Here is a 27,938-nt window from a genome sequence, read left to right on the forward strand (position 1 = left end):
GCAAAATTAGATTGTTATAAAAACAACAAAAATGATTTTTCCTTATTTCATATTAGAATTGACCAATAACATTTAGAGAAGGCTTCCAGTTCTCTGTACAGTGCACTGACAAACATCTCCACCTAGTGTTTCTCAATGCACAATGCTTTCAAAATACAATCTTCATTGACTACATAATAACTGTGATTGTAAAACCAAAGAGAGCAATGTCACGAAGATGAAAGCTTTAATAAGGCAAGGTGTACAGGTATGTCAAATGAACTCTTTATATTTTATTATAACAGTTTGAAATCATCTGGGGCTCTGGATTTGATGTGGCACACTGTTTACATAATATATTGTATAGAAGATCAGAGAAAGAAAAGAAAGAATTGTATAGAAAGAATCAGAGGTCAAAGTTTTGACTAAAAAACAAAGTTTAGCAAAAGGATAGAACTAATTTTGCACAGTGTGTATTTCTCTAAATACAATGTCTTTGACAATTGTATTATACCTACAGTATGGCAGTCAGTATAAATCACTTTAATCTGGACCAGTGTTTTTCATCAGAATCTAATATGAATCTGAGACAGCTTGCAAATTGAAAGCTTTGGAAGGAAGGTGAGCTACAGTACTCGTACAACTGCTGCTGTGCTACCGTTTCTAATTAAGCCCTGTGAGACTTCAGTCAGCCAAACAAGACCCAAATTACTTTACAGGTCATGTGTGCATACTTTTCAATTGATAATGTGCCACAATCAGCTGTAATACACTGTAAATTGCAGTTTTTTATAATACAGGTCACATTTATACATTTCATTTTTCACTAATTATTGATAACACGTGTAATGATGATGACAACACATGGAAATAATTATTTTAATTATATTAATCTTTATTGGCAAATGGCAAAGAAAATCAGACATTTACACACTTGCCAAATAATAGAAATATGATGTTAAAAATCACAACTGTAGGAAAGGACAAAGTGAACAGATATAAGTCCACTATCCACACTACAGAATAACAGCATGTATAAACAGATAATACATTATTATCAGAGGTGGACAGTAGTAGTTTTACTTTCTACTTAAGTATTCGTATTTTATCAGTTTTTCATACATTCTAAAGCATATTATCATAATTTTTACTCCACTACATTTCATAAATAGTAGTTTTTATTTTACATTTAATATTTAAGTACATTAAACGTCTGGTACATTCCTACTTTTACTTAAGTATAAACATATATGCAATATAAAAGAATAAACAGTATGATTCTATGCTTTATTATATAGTGAAGTCATTTATCCCCAAGACAAACACTGGAAAACGTGACTAAAATACTTTCTGTGCTGTTCACCTCTCATAATTATAAGGCATAGGCAAAAACTGACATTAGCAAATGTTGAAACATTTGAATAATACATATGACAATAAATGCATTCTCTGTTGCTTTAGCTTTCTAAACTAATTATATAAAACATGCAAAAAGGACATGCACTCTAAAAACGGTGTTAAAAACAACATAATCTGTGTTTTTTAAGGACAACTAAATGTGTTGCCCCTTAGACCCATCTTTGTGTTATTATGGGAACAACACATTTTGTGTTACTTTTAACACAATTTGTGTTGTTCACTGAAAAAAAATATTCATTCAATTTACTCAATTTTTTCAAGGCAAGTGGTTGCAATCAACCCATTTAAGCTACATTTAAACAAAAGTGTTTTATTTTACTTTACTAATCTTTTTTTGTTTAAATGTAGCTTAAATAAATTGATTGCAACCACCCACCCCAAAAAAATTGAGCAAATTGAATGCATCATTTTTTTCAGTGTACCTTTTATGTATTTTGATGAAAAAATCAACACAAAATGACACATAATGTGTCAAATTGCATAACATAAACAATGTGTAAAAAATGAACGTATCCACATTTTTAGATGTGCCACATCTGGAGTATTCTCTAAAATATTGATACAGTGCTTAAGACTGGATCAAAAGACACAGTGAAATATGTTCTTTCACATTGGTGAATAAATAATTCAGAAATCTTTCCATCTTTTTCTCCCTTGTGCTTCTCGCTTTCCTGTCTCACCCTAACCACCTGTTCTGTCTTTCTGTCTCATCATTCTTTCTTCTGCACTTCTGGCTCTTCAAGCACCTCTTACATATCATGTCAATATTTAGCTTGCATGCCTTTATTCAGTACAAAACACATAATGCTCTAAACGCATAGCAAACATACAAACTTTAAAGTGCCATACCTAAATATTCATAGTAAAGGATTATTTTCATTACATTATTAAAGTACTGAAAAAGACACATGCAACTTATTTGAGTAACTAGTAAACACGGTATTTTACAGAATAATGAGACGATCAATTTAATGGTTTAAAGTATCATAATACATTTCAGTTGGGATAATTATCCAGTGACTAATACAATGTGTTATTTCCAATATCACATTAAAGGGGAATGTCCTTAAATCAGTACAAATTTAAGTGTAGTTCCTTTTATATCCATCTGGGAAATAAAAGGTTATTGGATATGCAAATGGACTCTTCAGTCATTAGTTGATGAAAACAATTGTTGCATTATTGTGCATTTATGTTTTTTTCAAGAAATATTTGCAATAGGGAGATATCAAATGATACAGAAGAAATCTGTACACTATTCTTCTCCCTTTATTTACAAAAATTAAAATTGGCTGTTAAAGAAGAATATTATGTTAATGTTGTATGGCTGTGATTTAGAGTGAGCCATATACTGACCTTATAACTTGTACATTGGATATGGAGAGTGCATAAGTAATTGTAAGAATTATCAAAATAGAACTTTGTAAAAAAAATTGTACTGTACTGTAATGTGTAACAGGTACTGTATGTCTCCATTATGTTCATATACTGAAAATTAACATGATGTAGGCTATAATACCATATGTTGTCAAAACTCTTAGAACCAAACCCCAATTCGAGGAGCCATTCTTGGCATACGTTTCTTTTTGTTATCTGCCTCCTTTAGGAAATGTTTCTTTCTTCTGGTGTCAAAGAAACCTAAAACAAAATAAAGTAATTTATTGCAACCACACCAAATATTTTCATTATAGATATATATATATACTGTGACTAATAATTACTATCATATCCAGTAACATTTTAAAACATACTTCTGCTGTTTAAATGGACATTAACTGTGTGTCTCAAAGGCTCAAAGACAGAAAAGAATCACTCAAAATTAAAAAGTTTCACTGAGACGTCTTCATTGAGGCTCTCCGTGAAGATCCTTTTCCAGCGTGAGCGCCTCAAGCAATAAACGTCAAAAGTAAGTTGTATTGGCAACATAAAAGTTGGCTGTTAAAATAAATTTCAGGAGAAAGTAGACACCACTAACGGATCATAGCTCTCAATATCTGACTCACAAATTCATAACATAACCTTAAAAATACACTACTCTATATTTTTCTTAAAAACTCTGCCCTTCCTCCCGCTCTGATCCTGGTCTTTACCATACAAGAACAGTACCCAGCTGTGATACAAACCTTTGGCAAATCCCAGATTCTGCAGGCCTCTCTCATCATCCTCCTCCACCGGGTACTGGGCCACATTTCTGAGGTAACGGTTGTGTGAGGCAGTTTGCCTGTGACCTTCCTCCAATGCCTTGTCTTCAGAAACACCTGTGAACAGAAGCAGATAAAGCTCATATAAATAAGCATCTAGGTGTGTACAATGCATAGTAAATTCAAAGTGGTTTACTGGCTCGTAATCATAGGGGAACCATTTTAGTTGCCATATAGGACCTATGAAGCACCTGTGTAGAACCATATGGTGCTATATAGATGTACATGAATGTCCCATATCTTAGTATGTGTGGTTTTCAAATTGCCAAGTCTATCTTTCAAAAATTGTAGTAAAGTCCAAGTAAAACAAGTGTATCATTGACATTTTTATACTTAGACAAATACAGTTTTCGAGATCAATAAAAAAAGACATCAGTATGTGGTATATGTTATAGGAGATCGTTAGTAGTACACAACACAACACATAAATACACATAAATCTGGTCATGAGCTCTGGCGGTTTATTTTTATTTCAAATCATATCAAGATCATATATCATCAGTTCCTATTTTGTAGTTGCTGCACTGCTTATGAGGGAGATAAGGCTTTAGGCTTGCACAAAAATGTAAAAAACTACATTTGAATGACATAACATGACACACAAAGCAAAACTATGCAAAGTCTATAACAGCATAATATTTATCGCATAATCAATCATTCAGTCTACCTTTATGCATTATATAAATTTAATGAATTCCTTAAAGTTTCACATTTCCTCACCCAAGGGACATGGACAGACTGATCTCATGGAAATTCATGTTATAGTAACGCAAAATTTATTCGTGTCCATGGCACGAAATTCAGCTTTTTCGTGCCTTGAGCACGAGTGTCTTTGTTGTGTCACTCGCACAAACTTCTATAAATAGTTTTTCATGTCCGTTGCACGACTTTCTTTTTTTTCGTTTTAATTTATGTATTGCTTTCTCATTGTTTTTTCTATTTTTTTACTATTGTCGCTTGGGGTTAGAATCACTTTCTGTTACAATTTTAAACATCCTAACCCAAACCCCAACTCTAACACCAACTCCAGGTGAGAATAGTTTTAAAAGCGGAAGAAAAACATGTAGAAACCAAAAGTACATCCTAACCCAAACCCCAAATTTAACCCCAACCCCACACTGTAAAAAATGTGCTATAATTGTGCAGCTGGTTGCCAGTTACTTACTGTAGAAGATAAAGACTGAAAATGTTTCATGTTCATTTAACTTTGAACAAACTGTAAATAAATAACTTAAATCTACAGTAAGTTACTGGCAGGTAGTTGCCAGTAATACCCAGTAATACTGTAATTTCTACAGAAAATGTTACAGTGCAAGCGACAATGATTTAAAAAAAAAGAGACAACAATACATAAAATGGCACAAGAAAAAAGTCGTGCCACGGGCATGAAAAACTATTTATAGAAATTTGTGCAAGTGACACGAAAAAGACATTGGTGCTCAAGGCAAAAAAAGCTGAATAACATGCCATGGACACGAATAAATGATTCTAACCCAAACCCCAAATCTAACCCCAAGTGACAACATTAGAAAAAAACAATACAATACATAAAATGACACGAATAAGAAAGTCCTGGCACAAACACAAAAAACTATAGAAATTTGTGCGAGTGACAAAAAACATTCATGCTCAAAATTCCGATATTTTCAGATAATTAATCAACATTTTCTTGACTATAACACGACTTTCCGTGAGATCATGTTGGATATGGAAGATTAGCAGTACATAATAAATGGGTTTTAATGATTTCAGACATGTAAGCCTACATTATCTGTCAGTGCTTACCTAAAGTTAGTTGCTATTTTATTTGCGGAGTAAAGTAATCGACATACGCCAAGGATGGATACATACTTGCAAAGAGTAACCTACAACATTGCGTGCTCAGTATGAATTAAATTGTGTTTTTATGTGATATTACTTCAGCTGCAAACATACAGACATACCGTAATCATTTGTAGCTGTATAATCTGAACAGTCCATTTATCGTTTTGTATTATAGATGATGGCTTGCAAATACAGCTTTAGGCATGCATACAAATTACGAAGCATTATTTCAAAACATCTAAAGCCTCTAATCTAAAGATTATTGTTTGCACCAAACTGTTTACATTAATATCTTACTGAATGCCAAGCCACCTCTCTGTTCAAGATATTGAATTTGCTCTATGCTTGGACAGATTCTCACAGGTCATATGCTATTTGACTAAAGTTACAAATCTGATCTTGTTCCCTTGTCACGTTACCTTTTAGTTTTCAAGTAAGGTTTTAGTTTTTACAATTTTAAGTTGTTCTTGTTGTTAGAGCATTTTTTAAGTTTGCTTATTATTGTTTGCTTTTTCTTTTTGATTTGACAGCACAACACACAAACTAGCAGCTTTGTGCCAAGTTTTTGGGTTGACTCACTTCAGTAGTTTTCTGACTCTTATAAAAAGATCAAAAGTAAATCTATTTGTCTGGCTGTCTCAAATCTCTTTTAAAAATCTATTTCCTCTTACTTGGCCTCGCAGAACAATTTGAAAGAGAGTATTACCTCTGAAGGGTGCCATTCAGGGACATGTATCTAAAATCAATTATACCACAATAATAGACTGTAGTGGGAAATGCATTTCAGTTTAAAAGACCTGTCAGACCTGTTTACAGACATAACATCAAATAAAACATAGTAAACTGATTTGATCAGTTTGATTTACTCACTACTTAAATAAACTCTATATATTCTTTAAGACTTGAAGACCACAAGTAGTTAAATATCAAATTCAGTGACTAATTCATTCAAATGACAAATGTCTTGTCTTTATCACAAGCACTAGTGGTAGTCAAAGATATCATTCATCAGGGAAAGCAATTCTGACAGCATTTATCAGCTTTCCATCCAATTTATAAATAATGCCAGTTAGACTATAGTTTAGCTGTCAGGTGGATTTCGTTCTCAGTAATGTGAGTTCTACACAAAGAAAAGCAGGCTTTGCTCCCAATGATACAAAGTCTTAAACATTTAAAGATGTCACATTTTAACAAGCCATTCACAAACACTTGCGCATCACAACATAAACACAAGTGAGACAAGAAAGTTCAAATAGCTCCTAAAGCACTCCTTGCACCCACTCACAACCCCCCATAATCATGATGGATTCATTCATATTTCATGTGGAACGCTTTTATTGTGATTAGTCATGTAAATAGATTGAGATTTCTTTATTCTTTTCGTGTGTTAATTTACATTTATATTGAATTAGCGTACGGAATAGAGGCTCAGACAGAGAAAAGAGAGGCTGATTATGCGAACAGATTATGGGCACATCTCGTGGCTATTGTGTTGTGTAATTAAAGGGGAGAGATGAGAAGAAAAGGGACAGATGCTGCTTCTCAAACTACCGGACCTTTTTCATCTCAGGAAAAGGCGTGCGTCTGCTGCAAAACCTCCTACACACCCATAAAAAGATGATAAATAGAAAACAATGCATTGAAAACCCTTTACCAAATATCTTGTTAGGCAGCTCCTTGGTTTAGGCTTTAAGAATAGCATCAACATGAACTACAGTAACAAGCAGATGTTATTGTTTTTACTTGTAACATCAACAAGTGTCAATAATTTAGATGAAAAATATCACAAAGTTGCTATTTAAGTTATATAATAGCAAACTATTTGCTCATATGCTAATGTTTCATAGAGCAACATAACATAACTTCAGTGAAATAAATGAAAGAAGGAGAGCAGATTAAAGAAGCAGACACTGCGAGGATAAGGCAGAACAAGGCAGAAGACAAAAAAGCAACCTTCTCAAAACTCAATTTCGCTGCTGTATGATTGGACATCTTATTACCATGAGGTCGCCACAGCAACCCCATCAATTCGGAGACCATTACCAACGGCTCACATCCATACAAACACATTCAGATGCTTCTCTGAAATGCTTTCAAGCAAATCATGGTGTGGTGTCTAAATCTAGTCAAGTAATGGTATGAGAAAAATAAGTGTGCCTGTGACTGGTTCATAGCGGAGTAAAAACACCCGGCGTTCAGGTTTCTCTTCCTCGTCAAGCTTTGAATAACAAGCAGCATATTTACTTGTGAAATGCAGCAGCAGAGATCATATCTAGCTTTTCAAATATAAATAGTCATCTGCAGGCCTGGTGTATTTAATACGGAGGGGATTCAAGGTGGTGTTTTCATTGTTAAAAGCGTCCTTGCTTTTTGCAGATCAGTGCATTATGCTGTGTATTATATTAAGGTTACCTGGGTGATAAGACAAGAAAAAAATCTCTAATCCATTATCATTTAATTGCATTGTGTGGATAAATAAATAAATATTCTGGAAAGAATTAAAGACTGGTAATTAATCTTTTAAGTCTTATAAAATCTAAAGGTTTTTATTTTTATTCAAATCTACTGAAAAAAATTCTTCATTCGGTGATAACGTAAGGAATACTGTTTCCGGGTCCAAACCTCCACTCATTCAAATAGAGAATATTATTTAAACAGATGATTATGAGCACTATTTATTCATTTCACACATTTAAGCAACATTTTATAAACTCATATGTAAACTGCAGTCTCATGCTCCCAGAATCAAAGACAGCAATATATTAATAATTCATAAAAAACGTCAAATCCATGTCTGCTAATCTCCGATTTTGTTATGGAGATAAAAATTAGGATCAGGTGTTTTTGGTAGTTTCTCATTATGATATGAGTGTATTATAGCTGTGATTTTTTGTTATTTCTCTATGACATCTGTGAGCGGTTGGACCCAGAAGCGACGCGTGACGTCAGACTTTACAACTGTCAATCACTTTTGGTTTTCTTTTTAATCATGTTTTATCTGTTTTTACTACTACTTTTATATCCCACCTATGCCACATATACCTATGCCAGAGCTGCCTTGAAAACCTACCCAGATAGCCCAGGTACATCTGTAAGATATCTGGTAAAGATCTGGAGATCTGGAATAAATCTGGTGTGTAAAAACATCTTATGACGGTCTTAAAAGCTGCTTTATATACATTCTAAATAAAAAACGTCTTCAATATGTCTATATGACATCTTTTAGGAAACGTCTCAGAAACGTATTGCAGATGAGCAATCAATCTAAATAATACGTCTTGCAGCCCTGCTGAAAAAAAACAGCATCAAACCCGCATGGACCTGCATGGGAATTATGCTGGTCCATGCTGGTTTGATGCAGGTTTAGCTGGAGGTCATCAGCATACCAGCAACAAAACACAACATATGCTTGTCTTGCTGGTATGACCAGCATGGGATGCTGGTGCTAATGCTGGTTTGGTGCTGGTTTAGCTGGTGCTAATGCTGGTTTGGTGCTGGTTTAGCTGGTGCTAATGCTGGTGCTGATGCTGGTTTAGCTGGTGTTCACTAGCAAACCTGCACCAAAACACAACATATGCTGGTCTTGCTGGTATGCTGTTTTTTTCAGCAGGGAGATGTAAACGCAGACGTCTTCAAGATGTATGTGTGCTATCAGGGCTAATACTGCAATCTGATCCAGGAACATGTCCTACTTGGTGAAATCACATAAGACCTATGGTATATGAGAACATAAGTTCCTTACTAGTTTGTGTTATTTAAAAAATAGTTTTGATTGCAGTCACTGAGAAACAAGATTTGGAGGAACATCCTGTCCAACTCTAAGCATCATTTACATATCCAGGGAAGCATAACATATTTCACAAGCCCAGCATCTACAGCAAGGCACGTCCCACTGTTCTGATGTCCTGATAGCATCACAGCACAAACTAAGAGAAAACCAGAGCTTGCCACATTTTATTTCCCCTTATCACTCCTATCTTTACCATCTTTCATAAAGCTGGGGAGGAGAGCAATACAATCTTCATCTGCTTTTGGATGCTTTCACCTTCTGGTTTCATCACAACTGTAGATCATTCTGAGACTTAGATATTACATCTATTCTCAGGAGGTAGTCATGAAACTAATTGTGAACAGGAATTTTATTACTTGAGCTTGTGTGGGAAAATCTGCCAAATTTATTAGTAACTAGTTGCATGGATACTGTAGTTTTTGATTGGCTATGCTTTCTTCAAACGAGTATTCTTTTAAAACTTAACGCTTAAATCAAATCTGGCCAAGCAGGCATCTCACATAATGTTTCGGATTTAGACTGAGGAACATGCCCCAAAGCGCTGAAAGAATAAGACAAAAAGACGAACAATGAAATGAAATGTCATCTGATTTGGCCTTCCTGTATCTGTTAAAAATGAAAGCGCTTTTTTAACTTCATGAGATGACACATGCAAAATCAGCAATTTGCAAAAATCGCAGATTTACCGTCATAAAATGTTTTGATTAAAAAAAAATATTGTCATGAAAGGACGTTTTTTTTTATCACACCTTGTTAAACTGTATTAAAATTAAGAATTAATGCTTGTGTGTAAAGCTGTTGTAAATAACCTTTGTTCTTTACTGCACCTCAGTGGCTTGACTTTAACTTGATGTCACTAAAGAAACACCGCCCTCTAGCGCTGAAATGTAATTTAACATTCATGGCTTGCCTGCATACAATATTAAGTGGAAAATGATAAATGCCCTTTCCTAGCAACTGCAAATATTAGCAAATGTGTGTTTTTGTTATTAAGGACATTGCGATATTTATTCTTTGGATGATGGGAAAAGATGCACGTGAAACACTTTGACTGCTGGGGGCGCCATTGTACCGCAAATAAAAGACATTGGCACGGATTTTACACGTTATCCTATCTCCATACATGACCGTTAAAAGCCAGTTTTAGTCATCAAATTGTACATGTTTCTACTTGAGCTCATTCAACTGAAATTCAGGAAATTTCTAGCTAAAATAAACCGCATTCTCACTGAATCATGATGCGATCAAACTTGAAGAGAAGTTAATTTCAAGAGACACGGCATGACTGCATTTTAGTCTGGGACCAGAATAAGCCCTGTCCGGGAAACCATCCCTTAAAGTTTGTTTATGTAATCTACAGTTCTCATACAATTATACCGAAAGTGACAGAAGTGAAAATTTTAACACGTAGATGGGGTTCATTGTAACAGACAAAGGGTTTGTTGTAACACTTGCTAGAACATTTTATTTAACCTCCTGCGACCCAAGCTTTGGTTTGTCTTTTTTAGGGTTTAGGCTTTTTTTCCACTATTTTGGAGTTAGGAAGAACCAATAAATATAATAATCAAATATTTTTCTTTGAATATGAAGCAGCATGTTTGGGTTCAACAGGTTCAAGTTACACAGAATTAAGTATCATAGTGCAAGTCCACGTAGGCTATGTGGACATCCAGGTCTTAGGAGGTTAAACACAAATCATTCAATACTTTCCTGTCCATGTAATATCGACAAATGTACAAAGAATATCCACCTCTAACAGATAGATATCCACACATACATCCATAATCCTTAATCTAACCATTCTTTTTTATTATTAATTAATACGTATGGATCAGAGTGTAAAAAATAGGTATGGATGGATATATTTGAAATAATCATACAATTATAACAAAAAAAAAATCATAAGTGTCTATTATTTTCCATGACGTATTTACAGTTACTGTTCTGATGAATGAAGTTTACATTGTTTTTATTTTACTATCGCTGTGTTACAACTAACCCCACTTTATAAAAACGTTTTTAATCTTTGCGAACAGTTGCTGGCATCTTTAAATTGGTGTTATGTTTTAGGTGGCAAGGCAGTTATTAAGATAATATAAGGTTGGATTTGGTGACTTACCCAACTCAGAAACCGATAAAAACAAACATTTGACAAAGAAATTTACTTTCATGCCTCCAAAACACTCTTAGACCAGTATCTTTACGGAAACACTTCAAATCTTTTCCCAAATTAACTTACTGTTTTGAGGTGATCAAAGGTTCTTCAGATTATTAAAAGGTTAGAAAGAAATGGTTCTTTAAACCCTTAGGCTTCACCCCACTCTATGAATTAAATCTACACTCTTGGAGCTTTCAAAAGATATACAGTTTGTCATGATTAGATAAGAATTCACATGCAAAACACTGAAGTAAACGTAGACATCCTGCTGGTGGGACAGTGACATTTAGCAGAATATAAATGTTTTGAGGCACACTCTCTTTATAAATGAATCAATTATTCTTAATGCTTAGAAAAAGAGGCTTTAGTGATAGATAAAACTTAATATCAACAATACTGATGTAAACTTAGGTGTGCCGTATTCGGGACGGCAACGCTTAACAGTTTAAAGAACCTTTGACTAAATAGTTCTTTGAGGAACCAAAAATGGTTCTTCCATGGCATCGCTGCAAAGAACCTTTACGCAGCTTTATTTTTAAGTGTAAAGTTTGTGCCCCACTCACCCCACTGTAGATAGGAGCTGGGGTTAAGTAATGTTTTGACTCAATGACAGCGTGAACACCCAACATCATAAAACAAACACATAAAAATAACAACATAATAATAAGCGTTTAAGTGTTAATGTATTTACGTGTCTTGGCTGCTGTACTTAGGAATCTCATGTACAGTGTATGTGTAGATTATAGAGTCATATAACAGCATCATTGCAACACTAGTGAACCCTGCATTGAGTGCAGTTTTAGTCTATATGTTAATACTTGAACACTTTTCTTTTTTTTCTTGTGTATTGTGGAATATTGACTGTTGTAGTCATTATTCTTTATTGTATGTGTCGCATCTTGTTTTTTTTTTTTGTTTTGTGTGTGTGTGTTTGTATAGTGCTATGGACCATTTTTTAATGGATGTCCTGAATAAAGAATATGATGATGATATCAATTCACTATTATGATTATTGCTTTACACTGGTCCTAGCATTTGTCATATGTACACTATCTATGTAGGTCAGAAAGTTTTTAGTGTCAAAAGTTTTACAACCAATGACTAACTTATATCTTGACATAAAATGAGAAATAAACATCTTCTGACTGATTCCAACACACTCAATGCCATCAAAGACTACTGGAGCATACACACACACATACACTTGCTGTTAATCAAATGTGCAATTATGTTGTTACAGTATGTACGTGCATTTATACATTGTAAAAATAAAGGTTATGTGCGCATGCCTGTGTGGATCATTCATAGCATTAACATTAAAGTGATGGTGAAAGCATACAAAAAAGCAATGCTCTACTTTTTTATTTTAATTTGTGAGTGCTAAGTTAAAACATACGTGAGACACATGCATTAGCCAAGCTAAATCTACAAAAAAACTGAGTGCAACATCCCAAACACGTAAAAGTGAAATTTATTGAACCTGAAACTTTCTCAATATTTCCTTTTTTTCTTACAAAGAGCACAATAAATCTAGCATATAAAGTCACAAATTATAAATTGTTAATAATGGAAAGTCTTAGGTTATGCAACAGTTAGCTGAGAGGTCAAAATGAGACACAAAAACTTAATAATTTATAAACAATCCAATATCATAAACAAATGGTAAAAACTAACATTAGTTAAATATTAAGTGAGCGGAAAGAATAAAACACAAGTTGAATTGAACAGTAGAAAGCAGATACAGCCTGTTAATCTCTAGTTTGAAGGCAATGAGTACATATGGATAAAATAACGAAAACTAAATTTGAGGACTTCTGGTCTTGTAAAAGGAAATGGTCCCCAGGGAGTACATTTTTACCCTGTTTTTCTCAGCATTTTACTGTACGGAGGGACAGCATCGGCTAACAGCACATGGATGTGTCACATGTGACCTACTCATGTTGATTAGTGAAGTGCAGCTATTAGCCAGCTGTCTGTCTGTCTGGTTGGTTGGTTATATTCAGGAATGTTTGGGTTATACAGTACATTTTAAATGTTCGGCTGAAGAGGTGAAAGATTTCACTTGTTGTCCAGTCGTAGAGGCTGCTCCTTACCATTAACTGTAAGAGATTTGAGCTGACCGTCTTCTTCTACCTCCACTCTTTCTTGACCATTCTCTACAATGCTGAAATAAAAAAATTCACAATAACCACACCCAATATAAATACTTTCAGTTCAGGCATATTAGCTTATTTCCATAGAAAAGCTTTCCGAGTAGTAAAATCTTAACCAAATAAGCAAACAACGTTTAAGCGTTTTACAAATTTAGTGGGAACCTTTAAAAACATGCAAATGTCTTAAATGTCTTAGGGGCAGTTTACCAAACAATGTTTGTATTTAAGCGAGGGCTAGGCCTTAGTTATATTAGGACATTTTTAGGTTTTTACAAAGCCCTCCCTGGGAAAATGGCCCTAAATGTCTTAACATGCTGATAGCGCTGATGATTTATTACTTAAGCAACCAATGAAAGTTATTAAAGAATGTTTTTTGGTACCGTTTGGTTGTTATCCTCCTTCCATTGACAAATTTGGTAGATGTGGAGACCGAGCGAAAGTTTCCCATTCCCATTCCTCCTCCTCCTCCTCCACCACTCCCAAGTGAAGGCGAGGAGAACGAGTTAAAACCGCCTCCACCTATTGGACCAAACGATGTGAAACCTGCAGAGATGATGAAAGGCACATAATGTAGATACACAAATACAAAAGTGTATGCCAATGAATAAAGCTTTAGGCTCACACAAATTAACATACCCATGTCAAACTCAGGAAAGGCAGAAGCGAATGGTGAAAATCCAGAAAAGAATGAACCTGCCGTCCTGCTCCTGTTTACACCCCTGTGCCGCCTACCAAAGAAATCTTCAAAGGGGTCATCAGCTGAATCCAAAAAAAAAAAAAAGGTTAAGTGAGAAAGTGATTTTATTTTTCATATAAAAGGTTTCCATTGGCATCTGACTCAATTAACTACAGCTTGAATTAATCAGCCAAGAACCAAGAACTGATGTTTAGAACCAAAAAACTCGTAAGTTCAAATAAAAGAAATACATTTCAGACTATGTCTTTTTCAAGTTAAAATACCAAAAAATATGATTTGTTTTGCAATTTCAAGATCATTCTCTATTTTAGTGAACAAATTAGATTTTATTCTGTTTACAATCAGTCATTTTCCAGTCTGGAAAACTTCCCCTTTATAGGTCACGTTCTTACTTATCCCATTTTTCAAACTTTAGTTAGTGTGTAATGTTGCTGTCAGAGCATAAATATTATCTGTAAAATGCTTTACTGCCAGGTGATACATTTTCTTTAACAGAATTCCCCTTTCAAAGCCTACAGCGAACAGCCGGTTTGGACTACAGCCCTCTACTTCCCGATTGAATGATGTCAATATATTAGATTTTGATGAAACTCCGCCCACAGGAATACGTCAGTCACCAGCTAAGCTAATAGAGACAGAGCGCAGTGCGTCATAACCTGAAGACCACGCCCACCGGGGGGAAAACAATCCAGCCGTCTCCGTTGACTTTGTGTTGCGGGGGGCTGCCTCCTCGTCATTTCTGGCTTATAACAAAAACAGAATAATGCTTAAAAGCTGCTGTGTGACAATATGTACAGCTGGGAAGCCACAGAGCCGAGAGATAAGTTTTTATAAGCTGTCGACCTCAAAAAACGAGCGTTTAAGGGCACAAATGTGGAAACAGGCAACTTTTCATAGTACTCCTATTAGTAGAACTGCGTCCACTAGGGGGAAATGTAGTAGGCGATCCACTTTTTTCTTCTTAAAGGTTGGGTTTAACTGCTCGACAGCTTATAAAAACTTATTTCTGGGTTCTTTGGCTTGTTAGCTGTACATATTGTCACACAGCAGCTTTTAGGCATTATTCAGTTTTTTGTTATAAGCCAGAAATGACAAGGAGGCGGCCTCTCGCAATACAAAGTCAATAGAGACGGTTGGATTGTACACCCCCCCCCCGGTGGGCGTGTTTTTCAAATTTGCATAACTTCGCTCTGTCTCTATGGCAAGCTAAGCTGCTTTCGAATCACAACACACTAAACAAACTACACAATCGTATTTCTGAAAGAGGGACTTCATAGAACAAGGAAGACATCAGCCCGTTTTGAGGACAGTGAAAACAGCGCTATAGAGATAAGTAAATTGTGTGAAAAAACTGTTTTTTTACATGTGAAACATAAACACATGTTATATTGCGCACTGTAAACAATCAAAGCTTCAAAAACACAGAAAGAACGGGACCTTTAAGTTTAAGAACTTGCTATAAACCTCTTCTCCATAATCTTCGTAATTGTGAGGTCAAAACCACAAGTGTTTTGTCTGGACAGAGATAAGATATTTGAGAGCTTATGTTGTAACCATCGTGACAGCTCAGGAATATATGCTAGCTGCCAAATCAGTAATTCATATAGCAGATGTTTTGTTATTCATAGTGACTCGACTACATTTATTATAGGAACAATCCCCAGGACACACTGCTAATAGATCATTAAAAACTTCTTGAGGGGACCAGCTTCGATCTACATTACACCAGACACCCTAACAAACTCTAAAAAAGTGTTTTACTTAAAAATTTCTGTTAACGTGAATCCCATTTGGGTGAGTCTATTTTTATTCATCCCTATAATATTGGGACTCTGCATATTCCTGTTCAAACCTGCCTTGATCAATGATACTCTATTTTCAGGCTCTCAGCATTTTTCATGTCCTTCAAGCAGTAATTTGGCAGTACAAACCATGCCTGATATCTCACCCCAGTCTTGTCATGGCTACATAAACACAAGTAAACACCAATGACCTTTTTGTCATCAAGGAAAGTTTTCAGAAAGATTCACAGAGTGTTGAACTCGCATCCTTTCGACTCACACAGAAACCATTCGGAGCACTCACAGACATGCAGACACATGCAAGTTTCCCCCCCATTTTAAATAAAACATGCACACATTCTCTCTCTCTTTCTCTCTCTTTCTCTCTCTCTCTCTCTCTCTCTCCTCACCCCCTAGAGCTATTAGCATTCCCTTTTTCCTCGCTTCTCTTTTATTGGGAAGCTATTTCTGAGAACATTCCTAGTGGATGATGCATGATCTCCTCTAAACCCACTTGCTGTTCTGAGCGCCCTCTCCATATTTAGAGTGCCTGTATGTTCTGCGCACATGGCATTCTGCCATTTACTTTCAACAGTTAGGGCCAGTGGGCACATGGTGGCACATCAGTGTATAAACAATAACTAAAGTGCACTTAGTTTTGGTCAGCCTAACACAATACATTTCAGTTTTATGGATAAAATTATTAACTTTTAAACAACAAATGTAACTTTGACTTTTGCTAAAAATAAAACGTTACTAGAAAATGTCAGTCTTAGGTTAGCATGGCGATTTTTGATTTACAAATCAACAGGCTGCTTAAAAAAGCACTTGTAACTATTCTGTGTATTTTCTTAAATCTGTGAACAATTTTAGTTGAAGAATATGTTTACAGTCAGTACAGCAACCAATTTTTTTGCCCAGAACCATTGTTGAAAAGGGACGCAATTGAGTAAATTAGTAAATATGTTCCAGACTTTACACTAAAAGGCACACGTGTGTCTCTGCAAAACCACTCCTGAATTAAAAAAAAAACATTTCGAAAATGCAAAAAAGTGAGAGATTAAGAAAAAAGATTATTGGCTTATCAACCCAGTCTACAATAATCTCATGCAAAGCCTAATTGTACCCAATTATAACTCCAACTATCTGACTGCTCTGTCAGAAACTCAACGAGAAACTAAATGACCATCATTTCCTCTCCTTGGGAACCTTATTCTTATTTTTAACCCTGAAGAATCTGTTCCTCTTCCACAATTTCTGTTAGGTTCATTTCTACTATGTCATTTTTTATTACACACAACAAGGGCAGTTTTCCAGACAGGGTTTAGATTAATTCAGCACTGGGCCTTCGTTATATCTGGACTATATTTAAGTAGTTTTATAACAAACTAACCGAAATATATTTATATTTATATATATAAGTTAAGATATGTCAGTGCTAGTGTTTTTAAATGAAGGCATATTACACATGCAATTTAATCTGGGACTGGGGTAAGACCTGTCTGGGAAACTGTCCCTTAATAAATCAATAACTGGTTTTACAGTATATGCACATACCAAAGAAATCTGCGAATGGATCTCGACCTCCAAAGAATTCCCTGAAGACATCTTCTGGGTTACGGAATGTGAATCCGCCTGTGAAGTCCTCGTCATAATGGCCTCCTTTTTCATCCGAAGAAATAATTTTAGAAAAGGCACAACAAGGGAAAATCAAGCATGACTTAAAAAAAATTAAAAAAATATGGGACATACCTCTACCAGATAGGCCTTGTTTTCCATATCTATCATACTGACTGCGTTTGTTTGCTGCATGAAAGAGAATAATGTAGTTATTATAATGTAGGCACAGATTCATATGATTCACATTAATTACACACAGCTCTAACTACATCTTTACCTTTTGTATTCTGACTAAAACATAACCTATCATAAGGTGTTACCAAAACATTCCAATAATTCACACGTGTATATTTTCAGTGACCCATTACAGAATGCTTTTCTCTAAAAGTGGGTGTGGCAAACTTACTGCGAAACCTAAAACAAAGGCAACAGTTCAGTTTTAAAGTAACAAATGTGAAAAGCAAGCCAACCTTCTTTAGTGACCATAAATGGAATTGCACAAACTCTGATACTTACTGATGTTACCATACCTAAAACATGATCCAAAATTAATAGTACTAGTATATAAACATATATCAAGACACACACTGACTCAGTCAAAATGCTGTTCAGCTTGTGACTTTGTGTCTCGGTTCTGCCTATAAATAATGCAACATCCACCATCTATGCAACAAGCAAGCATCAACAAGCACACAAAATATATTACTGCATGTCGCTGATGCTGTAATATGCTTTAGTCCTCTAAAGAATCATTCATTTAGCTAGGAGATCAAATATATATGCAAGCAATAAGGTATGAGAAGCTACGCTGTATTGTAAATAAATCACGGTTGAAGAGTGTTTTTAGGCATGATGCCAAGCAGATTGACTTATTCATGATACATCATAAGCCTTGGGAATCTTGTTGCTTTAAGAAAATGGTTACGACACAATACAAATATTAAAGGAATAGTCTACTCATTTTCAATATTAAAATATGTTATTACCTTAACTAAGAACTGTTGATACATCCCTCTGTCGTCTGTGTGCGTGCGCGTGGGCGCTGGGGCGCGCTGCGACACTTCGATAGCATTTAGCTTAGCCCCATTCATTCAATGGTACCATTTAGAGATAAAGTTAGAAGTGACCAAACACATCAACGTTTTTCCTGTTTGGGACGAGTGGTTGTGCGGGCAAGTTTGGTGGTACAGGGTGAAGCGTAGCGCTTTTCTAAGTGGATTTAAAAGAGGAACTATATTTTATGGCGTAATAGCACTTTTGGGAGTACTTCAACTCGCCTGAAAAGTCCGCTCCCCTTCTCACTCTCATAATGGGAGAGGGAGGGTGTTACTGCACCGAGTCGAAGTACTCCCAAAAGTGCTACTACGCCACAAAATGCAGCTCCTCTTTTAAATCCGCTTAAAAAAGCGCTACATTTTATTTTGTACCACCAAACTTGCTCGTATAACTACTCGTCTTAAATAGGAAAAACGTTGATGTGTTTGGTCACTTCTAACTTTATCTCTAAATGGTACCATTGAATGAATGGGGCTAAGCTACATGCTATCGAAGCGTCGCAGCGTGCTCCAGCGCTTACGTGCACGCACACAGATGATAGAGGGATGTATCAACAATTCTTAGTTAAGGTAATAACATATTTTAATATTGAAAATGAGTAGACTATTCCTTTAAAGCAAAACATATGCATCAATGCAACATTCGTTGATAAAAATCGCTAGAAGCCTTCCTTCTGCTTGTAAAAATAGTCCCTGATCGACTGTATGTTGCTAATGGTGTTGCGCAGTGATACACAGAATCGTTGGGTGCAGTGGTCATAGCAGTGTTTAATCGTAAATAAAACACAGCTTCTAACCAATCAGAATCAAGGACTGGAATTATCCGTTTTAATAACATACATATTACATAGTATAACATAATAAATATATGCTAAAACACGGAAATATTTGCTTTGAGAGTTAAAATCTTGGCTTGAGAAGGGTCACCCACTGGTTTCGCTCAACATTCTTAACTAATGTGGATGTGTCATGCTTATTTGCTTTTAAACGCCCAAAATTTCCAATGAAGTCTCTACTGTTGATTTAACTACTGATGCCTTCATCACATCTCATAGCAGAGACTGACAGCAAATGTGAGAACCTTTAAATGTTTTCACCTGCACTGAGGGCATGTCACACTGGTTTCTGTTTCACAACCATTTGATAACAAATAAAAAAGTCAACTTGTAAAGACAATCAGCAAGTAAATAACATTGTCAAACAGAAATGTACAGTGCATCATATCTAATGAAGTAATACAATATAAAGAGCCAATACCATCTGACAGGACTTCATATGCTTCGGAGATCACTTTGAACCTTCTCTCCGCCTCTTCTTTATTGTCTGGGTTTTTGTCTGGATGCCACTTTAATGCTAGCTTTCTGTACCTGCAGAGAACACATATTTATCTTTATTAAAATACAATTTTAACATTAAAAAATTATTCAAAGATAAGTTATGATGACATCCAGTGCAAATTTGAAATTATGATGAAAACTGGCAAAAGAAATTGACACAGTCTGTCATGGGTTTTTAAACACTCGTGACTTGTATGATGCTAACACATGCCTACATTCACTACAAAATCATACACCTCTTAACAACAACATACAATACAGGTCAAGCCACACAATACGACTTCAGTAGGTGTGACAGAAGGTCAGCATCTCTGTACGCTAGGCCTGAATCAGCGATAAAGACCCAGCAGCAGCACACATCAGGGTCAATGGCCTAAACCAAACACTCCATACACAGGGGGATTTGTCCTTTGCACATCTTTTAATAGAGTTCGCCCTTCATAGCCATGTTCTTTAGAAACCCCTCTTTCACTCATCAGCAAATTCAATGACCTACAAAATCCGGATTCAATAGAACTTTGCTTACCTAAAAAACAGTAAAATGACATAATACTGCTTTCCAGAAAGGCAGTGGACGAATAAGGCTTGGAGCATAAGGATACAATGTGTTGAACACCCACAAAACGCTATATGTTTTCTGTCTATCCATTTTCAGGAAGACAACTTGACTATCATTGGAATATAACTGGAGAGGTGATTTGAAAACACATATTAAGACAAAGGTCCTGCAGCAAAGAGCAGACGTCTCGAGTGGTCAGTGAAAACTGTGTTGCAATGTCAGTTATCATTAATGCCCGTGTATAAAAATAGCAGCGCATGACAGAACACGAGGTACTTACGATTTCTTTATTTCGTCATGGGATGCATTTCTCGGAACACCCAGGATCTGGTAATAATCCTCCATGGCGCGGGCCTTGGCTTTCCACTCCAAGGGTGAGGACGAAGGCAACCACCGAGTGGCCCTGGAAAGAGATTTAAAAAAACATTGAAAGATAAATCTGGGTAGGGTCACTGATAGAGGGTGTGTTTTGTTGTCTGTGTAGGTGGTTACTGTAAGCAACAACCTCAAAATACTAACCCGTCATTAATGAGTATAGCTTGTTATCTTACACATACAAGTGTTTACCGTAAATTTGCCCACTCTGAGATTTTGTATATATTATCTCTTATACTTGAATCATACTTTACCTAAACATGGTAATACTATGCAAGAATCCTTCTTTTCATTTTATAAAAAAAGATTGTATAATTTTCTCTTATTTTAGATCTAAGCATATTGTAAAGAACAAATTGTTGACTGCATATAAACAATCAGAGGCCAAATGAGCAGTTGCAGTAGCTGTCCAGATAGATCTCATCTGTGTGTTATTTATATCTGCAGTGTCCTTCAGGATAGGCCCAGAGGTGATCATGGCACAAAACGGATTATTCCTCTGCACTGGCCAACTAATACAACATTTCATTTGATTTGCTCTTTTGCTGAGATCAACAAATTCAACACATTTATTTTCTCAGTTTCCAATTTCAGTCTTTTTAGCTGAAGATAAAATCTTTATTTGAAACAAACAGTTTATCCCAGATGTGAGTGTGAGATGTGTATTGCTTCATTTCTTTAGTTGTACATACAGAAATATTTAAAATGCTGCCATGTTATCTTCTTATACGGGGGTCAATGTGGCAAAGCTCCAAAAAGCACAAACATCAATCATTAAAATAATCCACATGACTTGCGTGTGTGAATATACTCTATTCTTCTGAAGCATGACAATACATTTATGAAATAAAACTATAAATATTCGTAGATTATTTATTGATACTCGTGTATCTATAGCAACATGCAGATTGTCGTGGTAAGTTCAAATTTGGAGGCAAGTTCATCACGAGGGTGAAATCTTCATATTTCATATGACTTCATATTTTGGTGAACTATTGCTTTAAGTCCCCTGAGAATAATGTGACATAGAAACACACTTGGAGTACCGCAGGGATGACATATTTTTGTAGGCCAACCTGGGAAGTTAGCAGGTTGGTTGGTTAGTTAGTTAGACACTAAGTTGTGTTTATGTGTAAAGATTATCTTGTTGGACAAAAGGTGTATATGTTGTCTTTACTTAAACAATGAAGTAAACATCATTTAATATTTTGAGTTTTGGACCAAATACTTTTTAAGCGTACAAAATCCATTAAACTAAAACATTCAAGTACACTGAACTTAAAATTATTAGTTCATGTTGTAAGGAATACCCATAATCCTTTGCGCCTGAATATTTTGATTATTTTTCGGCTTTTTCACAGAATAAAAACTGATAAAAACTTCCCCTACTTAAATATTTGTTAATAAAATGTCATATAGGTTTAAGCTTTTATGTTATTGATGTTGTTTTATTGTAAATTATACATTTGTGAAGTCACCATTCAGGTGATTTCATACATGAACCCTGTTCTGAACATTTTATTGTATTTCTCTCTACAGTATTGAAAATGCAATTCAAAAACACAGTTTTGTGTGTGTTTCTGTGGAGTTAAAAGTCAGTCATGAATTTTGTGTTATAATACCATTTATAACACAAAAAGTAATATAAAGGATTAAAAAATGGCATCTAAATGTTCTATGTTAATACAACTTAACCTGTTTAGTTTTACCCTGTGTAAAAACTGTTATTTAGTGCAATGGGTTTCCTCGCAAATTTCTAGTAATGTAAACTAATCCAGATTAAGAGTTTTAATTCTATTAAACTTAAAATTGTTGTTAGAAAAGCTTATATGTTTAAGTAAAACTAACTCAAGTTGTTCAAGTAATCATTACTAAAAAAAATTAGGGCAACAAGTTTACTTATCCGGGCTTACAGTGTATGTGTCATAAACTTTTGTATAACACAGATCTTATTTTTTTAATCCAAACAGTCTATGGGTAAAATTAATGGGCTTTTAAGTGAGGAAACCGGTGTACCACTAACTGCCGGGGTTGGCCTACAAAAAACATCATCCCTGCGGCACTCTATTACCCATTACTTAAAGTGTAACTGCAAAAGTGCCTGACAAAAGTGCTAAACAATAAAAAAATGTACCATAAGTACTGAGCTAACACTGCTTATTTCTCTCAAAAAATGCCATAATGTTTAAATTGAGGGTTGATCCAACCATAGAAAAAATGCAACTTATTGCCAACATTTAAAACTTGATTTTAAGGTGCACCTGTTTTCATTGTGAGTCAAAGCGGGAGGAATTATGATAATGTCGGTCTTTCTTCTCTACATCAACAAGCCCAGGAAGTAAACTGTTGCCTATCCGTGTGTTTGTTGTAGTCCAAGAAAATAGATTTACGTTGAAGACAATAACTCGCGTCATTGTTTGCTTTGGGGTATTTACCTTTTGCATATCGTTAACATGTAATACACACTTACACAACAAAGGAAATTTAAAAACGCGAATCAGACCATTGTTAATCTTTAAAAGAATAGTTCACTTTAAAACTAAAATTTCATGATTATTTACTCCCCCCACATCATCCAAGATGTTCATGTCTTTCTTACTCAGTCGATAGAAAATTAAGGTTTTTGAAGAAAACATTCTAGATAATGCACTTCAAGGTATAATGGCAGAATGTCCAAATTGCAGTTTTAATGCAGCTTTAAAGGGCTCTATACGAATATATATTGGATGACATGGGGGTGAGTAAATTATAATGAAATTACACAAATGGTTTAGTAATGCTTAAGAAATATCTAACTAGTGTACCATACAATGGATTATCATAAATGTTTTAACAACTATTTGATGGAAATCTACTTTAAAATGGTACAGTACTATTTGTTAAATAAAGGCGGCAGTCTCAGTCTCAAAATTGCTTGTTAATAACTCATTATCTTAATACTTTTTAAATACGTGCAGTTGACACTCATTCAAGTCTGGATCAAGCATAATTTTTTCTTTAACCACACCTTCCTGCCATACAGCCTACATTCCTGACTCATACTCAAGCAATCTTTATTACCTTCTTAAATAATCTCAAAATTACACGTATATTTAACATTCCTATTATCTGCTATCCTCTGATATCTCTGTTGTTCACTCTTTTCCTACTTGTCATGAAATAGCAGTCAGGGCAAAGCACACACATGTGAACAGATGTGAAATGGCTGCTGAAATCTCTGGAACTTGTTTTTATGGCTTCTCACAGAGACATCAAGACGTGGTAGTCAACTCAGAGCAGTCTTACCTAACCTAGACGCAATCTGAATACAGTTTAGTGTGGCATAACGATTCATTGTGAATAATCATTTGCAGAATTAAAGTTTATATTATATGTATTGTTGTGTACTGTGTTTAATGATTATGTATAAATAAACACATAATTACACTCTAGTACACAAACACATATATATGATGTAAACAAAAAAATTATTTCCTTATTTCTCATAGAAAGACAGAATATGAAAGGCATAGTTATTTCAATGCCAATATCAGATAGCATTGCTATCTCGGACAGTGGACATCATTGTTTGGTAGAAGTGTTGCAGATTTCATACACTTTGAGTGTTTCAGTGTGTTTATGGGCAAATGGTCTGAGAAGATCATCCATTATTAAAGTTTCTGACTGTAAATCAATTAGGTATTTTATTCTATAAACAAATATAGAGTCCTTCATTGTGGCCACTAAACAAAGACATGCCTCCTTCTTATAGTTTCCCAGCAACCAAATAAAACAGAGACAAGTTTTACTGTACATGGGTAACCTGGTTCATTCAAAAGATGCACATAAAGCCGTTACACTATGAAGAACTTGGATGCAAAACCCTCTAAATGCGTCTGATATGTTTTATTGTAAATTAGCATTTTTATCAGACTCCTAACGGATTATGCCAACAAACAAGTATTTCTGAAAAGCCTGAGGGCACAATTAAGCAGTTTTGAAGCCAAGGTGGCATCTGAGCTCCTCATATAGCCTATACATCTTTAGAAGTCACAGTGCAACATTTGATAATACTGGAGAACATAAACTTTAAACTGACCTTTAGTAAAGGTTAAATCAAAGACAACATTCTTTCTTAGTCTGACACCATAAATCCTATTTTCATTTCACCAGCTCCCCTACAACACCAAATCAAGTTCAGACCCATATTTTTTTTTCAGATTACAGAACTAAAATTTGTTTGGTGTTTTATAGTGAATGATTTAGTTGACAGCTGTGCCCGAGACAAAATGTTACGAGTGGGTCACCTCTCCCCCAGACCCAACGAGTATGCCAAGATGACCTTAGTTGGCACCTCTTAACATTTCATTTATTATCAAAAAACCTAAATTAATTGAAATGTCTTAGTCTCTCGTTTTATGATTTTTTACTTATTCATTTTTTTCATGATGTTTCCTTGTCCTAAACAGAAGAAAACTAGAACCATACTAATTTAATAAAATAAAATAATGTAACTTTGAATCAAGATAGCAAGATTTTTTACTAGATAATAAGCACACAAAAACTAATTATGCACTTGTTGCCAGGTTACATGTCTATATGATATTATGACTTTAAATCAGAAACATTATTAAATAATAATAATAATAATAATAATAATAATAATAATAATAATAATAATAATAATAATAATAATAATGAAAGATTATTAAAATCTGCTTTTACAAATCAACAAGAGATTGACAATATAATATTTTATTGTCTACAATGTTAATTTACTGTCTACAGTGCTCTAGACATCTTTACACGCATAACATTCAAGGATGCACTAAATTCTTTACGCCATAATTCACATGTTTAACAAGCCGTAGTATTGTATGCTTAATATAGACTTACACCACATGGCTGTTAAATGCATTATTCTGATTGGCTAAGAAATGTTCCATGAGTGTTGTTTTTTTTTCTTCTGTAAACCACACACCTAACCTGTCAAATGTCTTAGGGTGTTTTCACACCTAGTTTGAGCTCTCCAAACGCTCTCAGAGCAGATTAGGGTAACAAACCAAGTCATATCAGACCCCACTAAAAGGACCTGAAAGCGAACCAAACTCAGACCACATCCGGAGGTGGGCTGAGTACGGTTTGCTTTTGGGTTCTTTTGTGTTTCGATTTCTTTTTGAGATGTAAAAAAAATGAGGTCCCAGTCCACTTTGTGTGCTGTTTGGAAACTGTATCAAAATCAACTGCACAGAAAGCTGGGGTCTGAGTTCTTATGAAGTCGTGATGTAAATAGGAAAGGGTCTGAGATCACATTAATTCTGAAGAGGACCAAAAAAGAACTGGGTCCACTATATTGGAACACCAAAAGGACTGAGGTCACATTCGTATAGTTCCTTTTCTGGTTTACTTTAAGTGAACTGGGTTTGCTTCTTTTAAAATATGTGAAAAATCCCTTAAAAATAGGCACCAGACCAATGTTTGTGGTAATCGTGGTATAAGCGAAATATTGACTCCGGTCCTTTGAATTATTTAAAAATAATGCACACAGGTGGTAATGTGTCGTGCCGTTACACCGCGGGTGTGCATTATTTTTGAATAATTCAACTGCCTTTGTAAATTTCCTTACATAATTCAAAGAAGTGAACTCAATTAATCCGCTTAAACCACAAACATTGATTTGGGTGGTTATTTTAAGACATTTGACAGGTTAGGTGTGCTTTTTACAGAAAAAATAATCAACACCCGTGGAACATTTCTTAGCCAATCAGAATAAAGCATTGAACAACCCCACAGTATAGGCAATTGAAATAATGCATAATTTATTTTCTAAAAATTCAACGGTCCATCGATAACTATTCCTTACATAGTGTCCACTGTCCACTATACAGCATTATGGGCAAAAAATTGATATGGTTAAAATATTTGTAAGTTGTTGACTGGAAGCCTTACACAAAACGCTATAAACCAATTGAGGTTAATCAAATAGTTAAATGCTACCATAGCACAGAATAACTACTATATAGCCATCATACATGTACCTTGTGGTTGCCACATCACAGCATTTACAACCATATATATGCTATACTCAAGTTATTCGGTGTACTTCTGAGGTAGGATATCCTTAAACAACCCCATTGTTAAATGAGTGCGGGAGTGATACGAAAAGTTCTAGAAAGTTCAAGTTACACCGACGAGTCGTTTAACCACGCTTTAGGTATTTTAACATGCACGTGTCAGATAACATAAAATGCATATTTACATACTCATCATTTCAATACGTTATGCAATAACTCATCATTTCAATACGTTATGCAATAGACAATAGCAACGTTTGAAGATGGGACACAATGTAAAACACTTGCGACTTGAAAGTCTCACAGCTATTAAGCATCATGTACAATAACATCTCCTTATAAGAAATGAAATTACAGTTTAAACGGCATCAGGTCAAACTGCCGCAGTCTTCCGTCTTTTTATAAATAATAGGCTGGCTTCGTATTGTTGTGTAAACATCCAAAATCACCCTGACACCGATTGTCACATATCCAACTGCCTAATATAGACAGCACATTTAAGCATTACAGAACACTTGGTGCTCATAATGTAAATTCTGTCTATCCAGGCAGCTCACAAGATTTTAAAACGCAACCCGCGAATGTTTTTCATCTCTCTCAAATATGTCAGATTTAAACCTACAAACCTTATTTCACTGAGACAAGTGTCCTTCTCCAACTGTGAATCCTGCCGATGAAAGGTATCGATTCTCTCCTCTTCAGCTATAATATTCCCGCAAGGCTTCAGACTTCGGGAAATTTCTTTTTGGTCCGAGGTCTGTCAGTTTTATAAAACAATCCCAAATGATCAAAGTAACTTTCCAGTGTGACACATGCAGATCATCAGAGAGCCTTTGGTTTTGATGTTGAGCTGCCGCAAATGTTCTTCGACAATCTGCCGAGCCCGACCTCTATAAAGCGAAGCGATTCTATGCGGTTTCGTCACTTCCTGTAGGGA

The 27,938-nt window shown here is 35.2% G+C and overlaps 1 protein-coding gene across 3 annotated transcripts; it reads right to left on the minus strand.

Moving 5' to 3' along the window:
* Positions 1-850: 850 nt before the first annotated feature.
* On the minus strand, positions 851-27,913 carry dnajb6b (DnaJ heat shock protein family (Hsp40) member B6b). 3 transcript variants are annotated; one of them, XM_055207029.2, is made up of 10 exons: positions 27,628-27,906; positions 20,854-20,976; positions 19,935-20,044; positions 17,755-17,808; positions 17,560-17,664; positions 14,161-14,283; positions 13,905-14,067; positions 13,465-13,535; positions 3,522-3,656; positions 851-3,036 (listed from the first exon to the last, which is right to left on the minus strand). In XM_055207029.2, exons 2-10 carry the CDS (start codon positions 20,916-20,918, stop codon positions 2,936-2,938), a joined length of 927 nt encoding a protein of 308 aa, XP_055063004.2. In that variant the 5' UTR covers positions 20,919-20,976; positions 27,628-27,906; the 3' UTR covers positions 851-2,935. The 3 variants fall into 3 exon arrangements, with proteins under 3 accessions (XP_055063004.2, XP_055063003.2, XP_055063010.2); XM_055207028.2 differs by having other exon boundaries at positions 13,905-14,283; positions 27,628-27,911; XM_055207035.2 differs by lacking the exons at positions 851-3,036; positions 3,522-3,656 and having other exon boundaries at positions 12,825-13,535; positions 27,628-27,913.
* Positions 27,914-27,938: the final 25 nt, after the last annotated feature.

This window comes from Misgurnus anguillicaudatus, chromosome 21, assembly GCF_027580225.2.
Source record: "Misgurnus anguillicaudatus chromosome 21, ASM2758022v2, whole genome shotgun sequence".
In the NCBI taxonomy this organism is placed as follows: domain Eukaryota; kingdom Metazoa; phylum Chordata; class Actinopteri; order Cypriniformes; family Cobitidae; genus Misgurnus; species Misgurnus anguillicaudatus.

Bases quoted from the DNA above. Each gene is read 5' to 3' on its own strand.
- dnajb6b (XM_055207028.2), bottom strand. From the start codon at position 20,918: ATGGAGGATTATTACCAGATCCTGGGTGTTCCGAGAAATGCATCCCAT. The intron at 20,045-20,853 runs GTAAGTACCTCG...TGTTCTCTGCAG, and splicing joins CATGACGAAATAAAGAAATC to GTACAGAAAGCTAGCATTAA. The intron at 17,665-17,754 runs GTATGTCCCATA...CGGATGAAAAAG, and splicing joins ACAAGGCCTATCTGGTAGAG to GAGGCCATTATGACGAGGAC.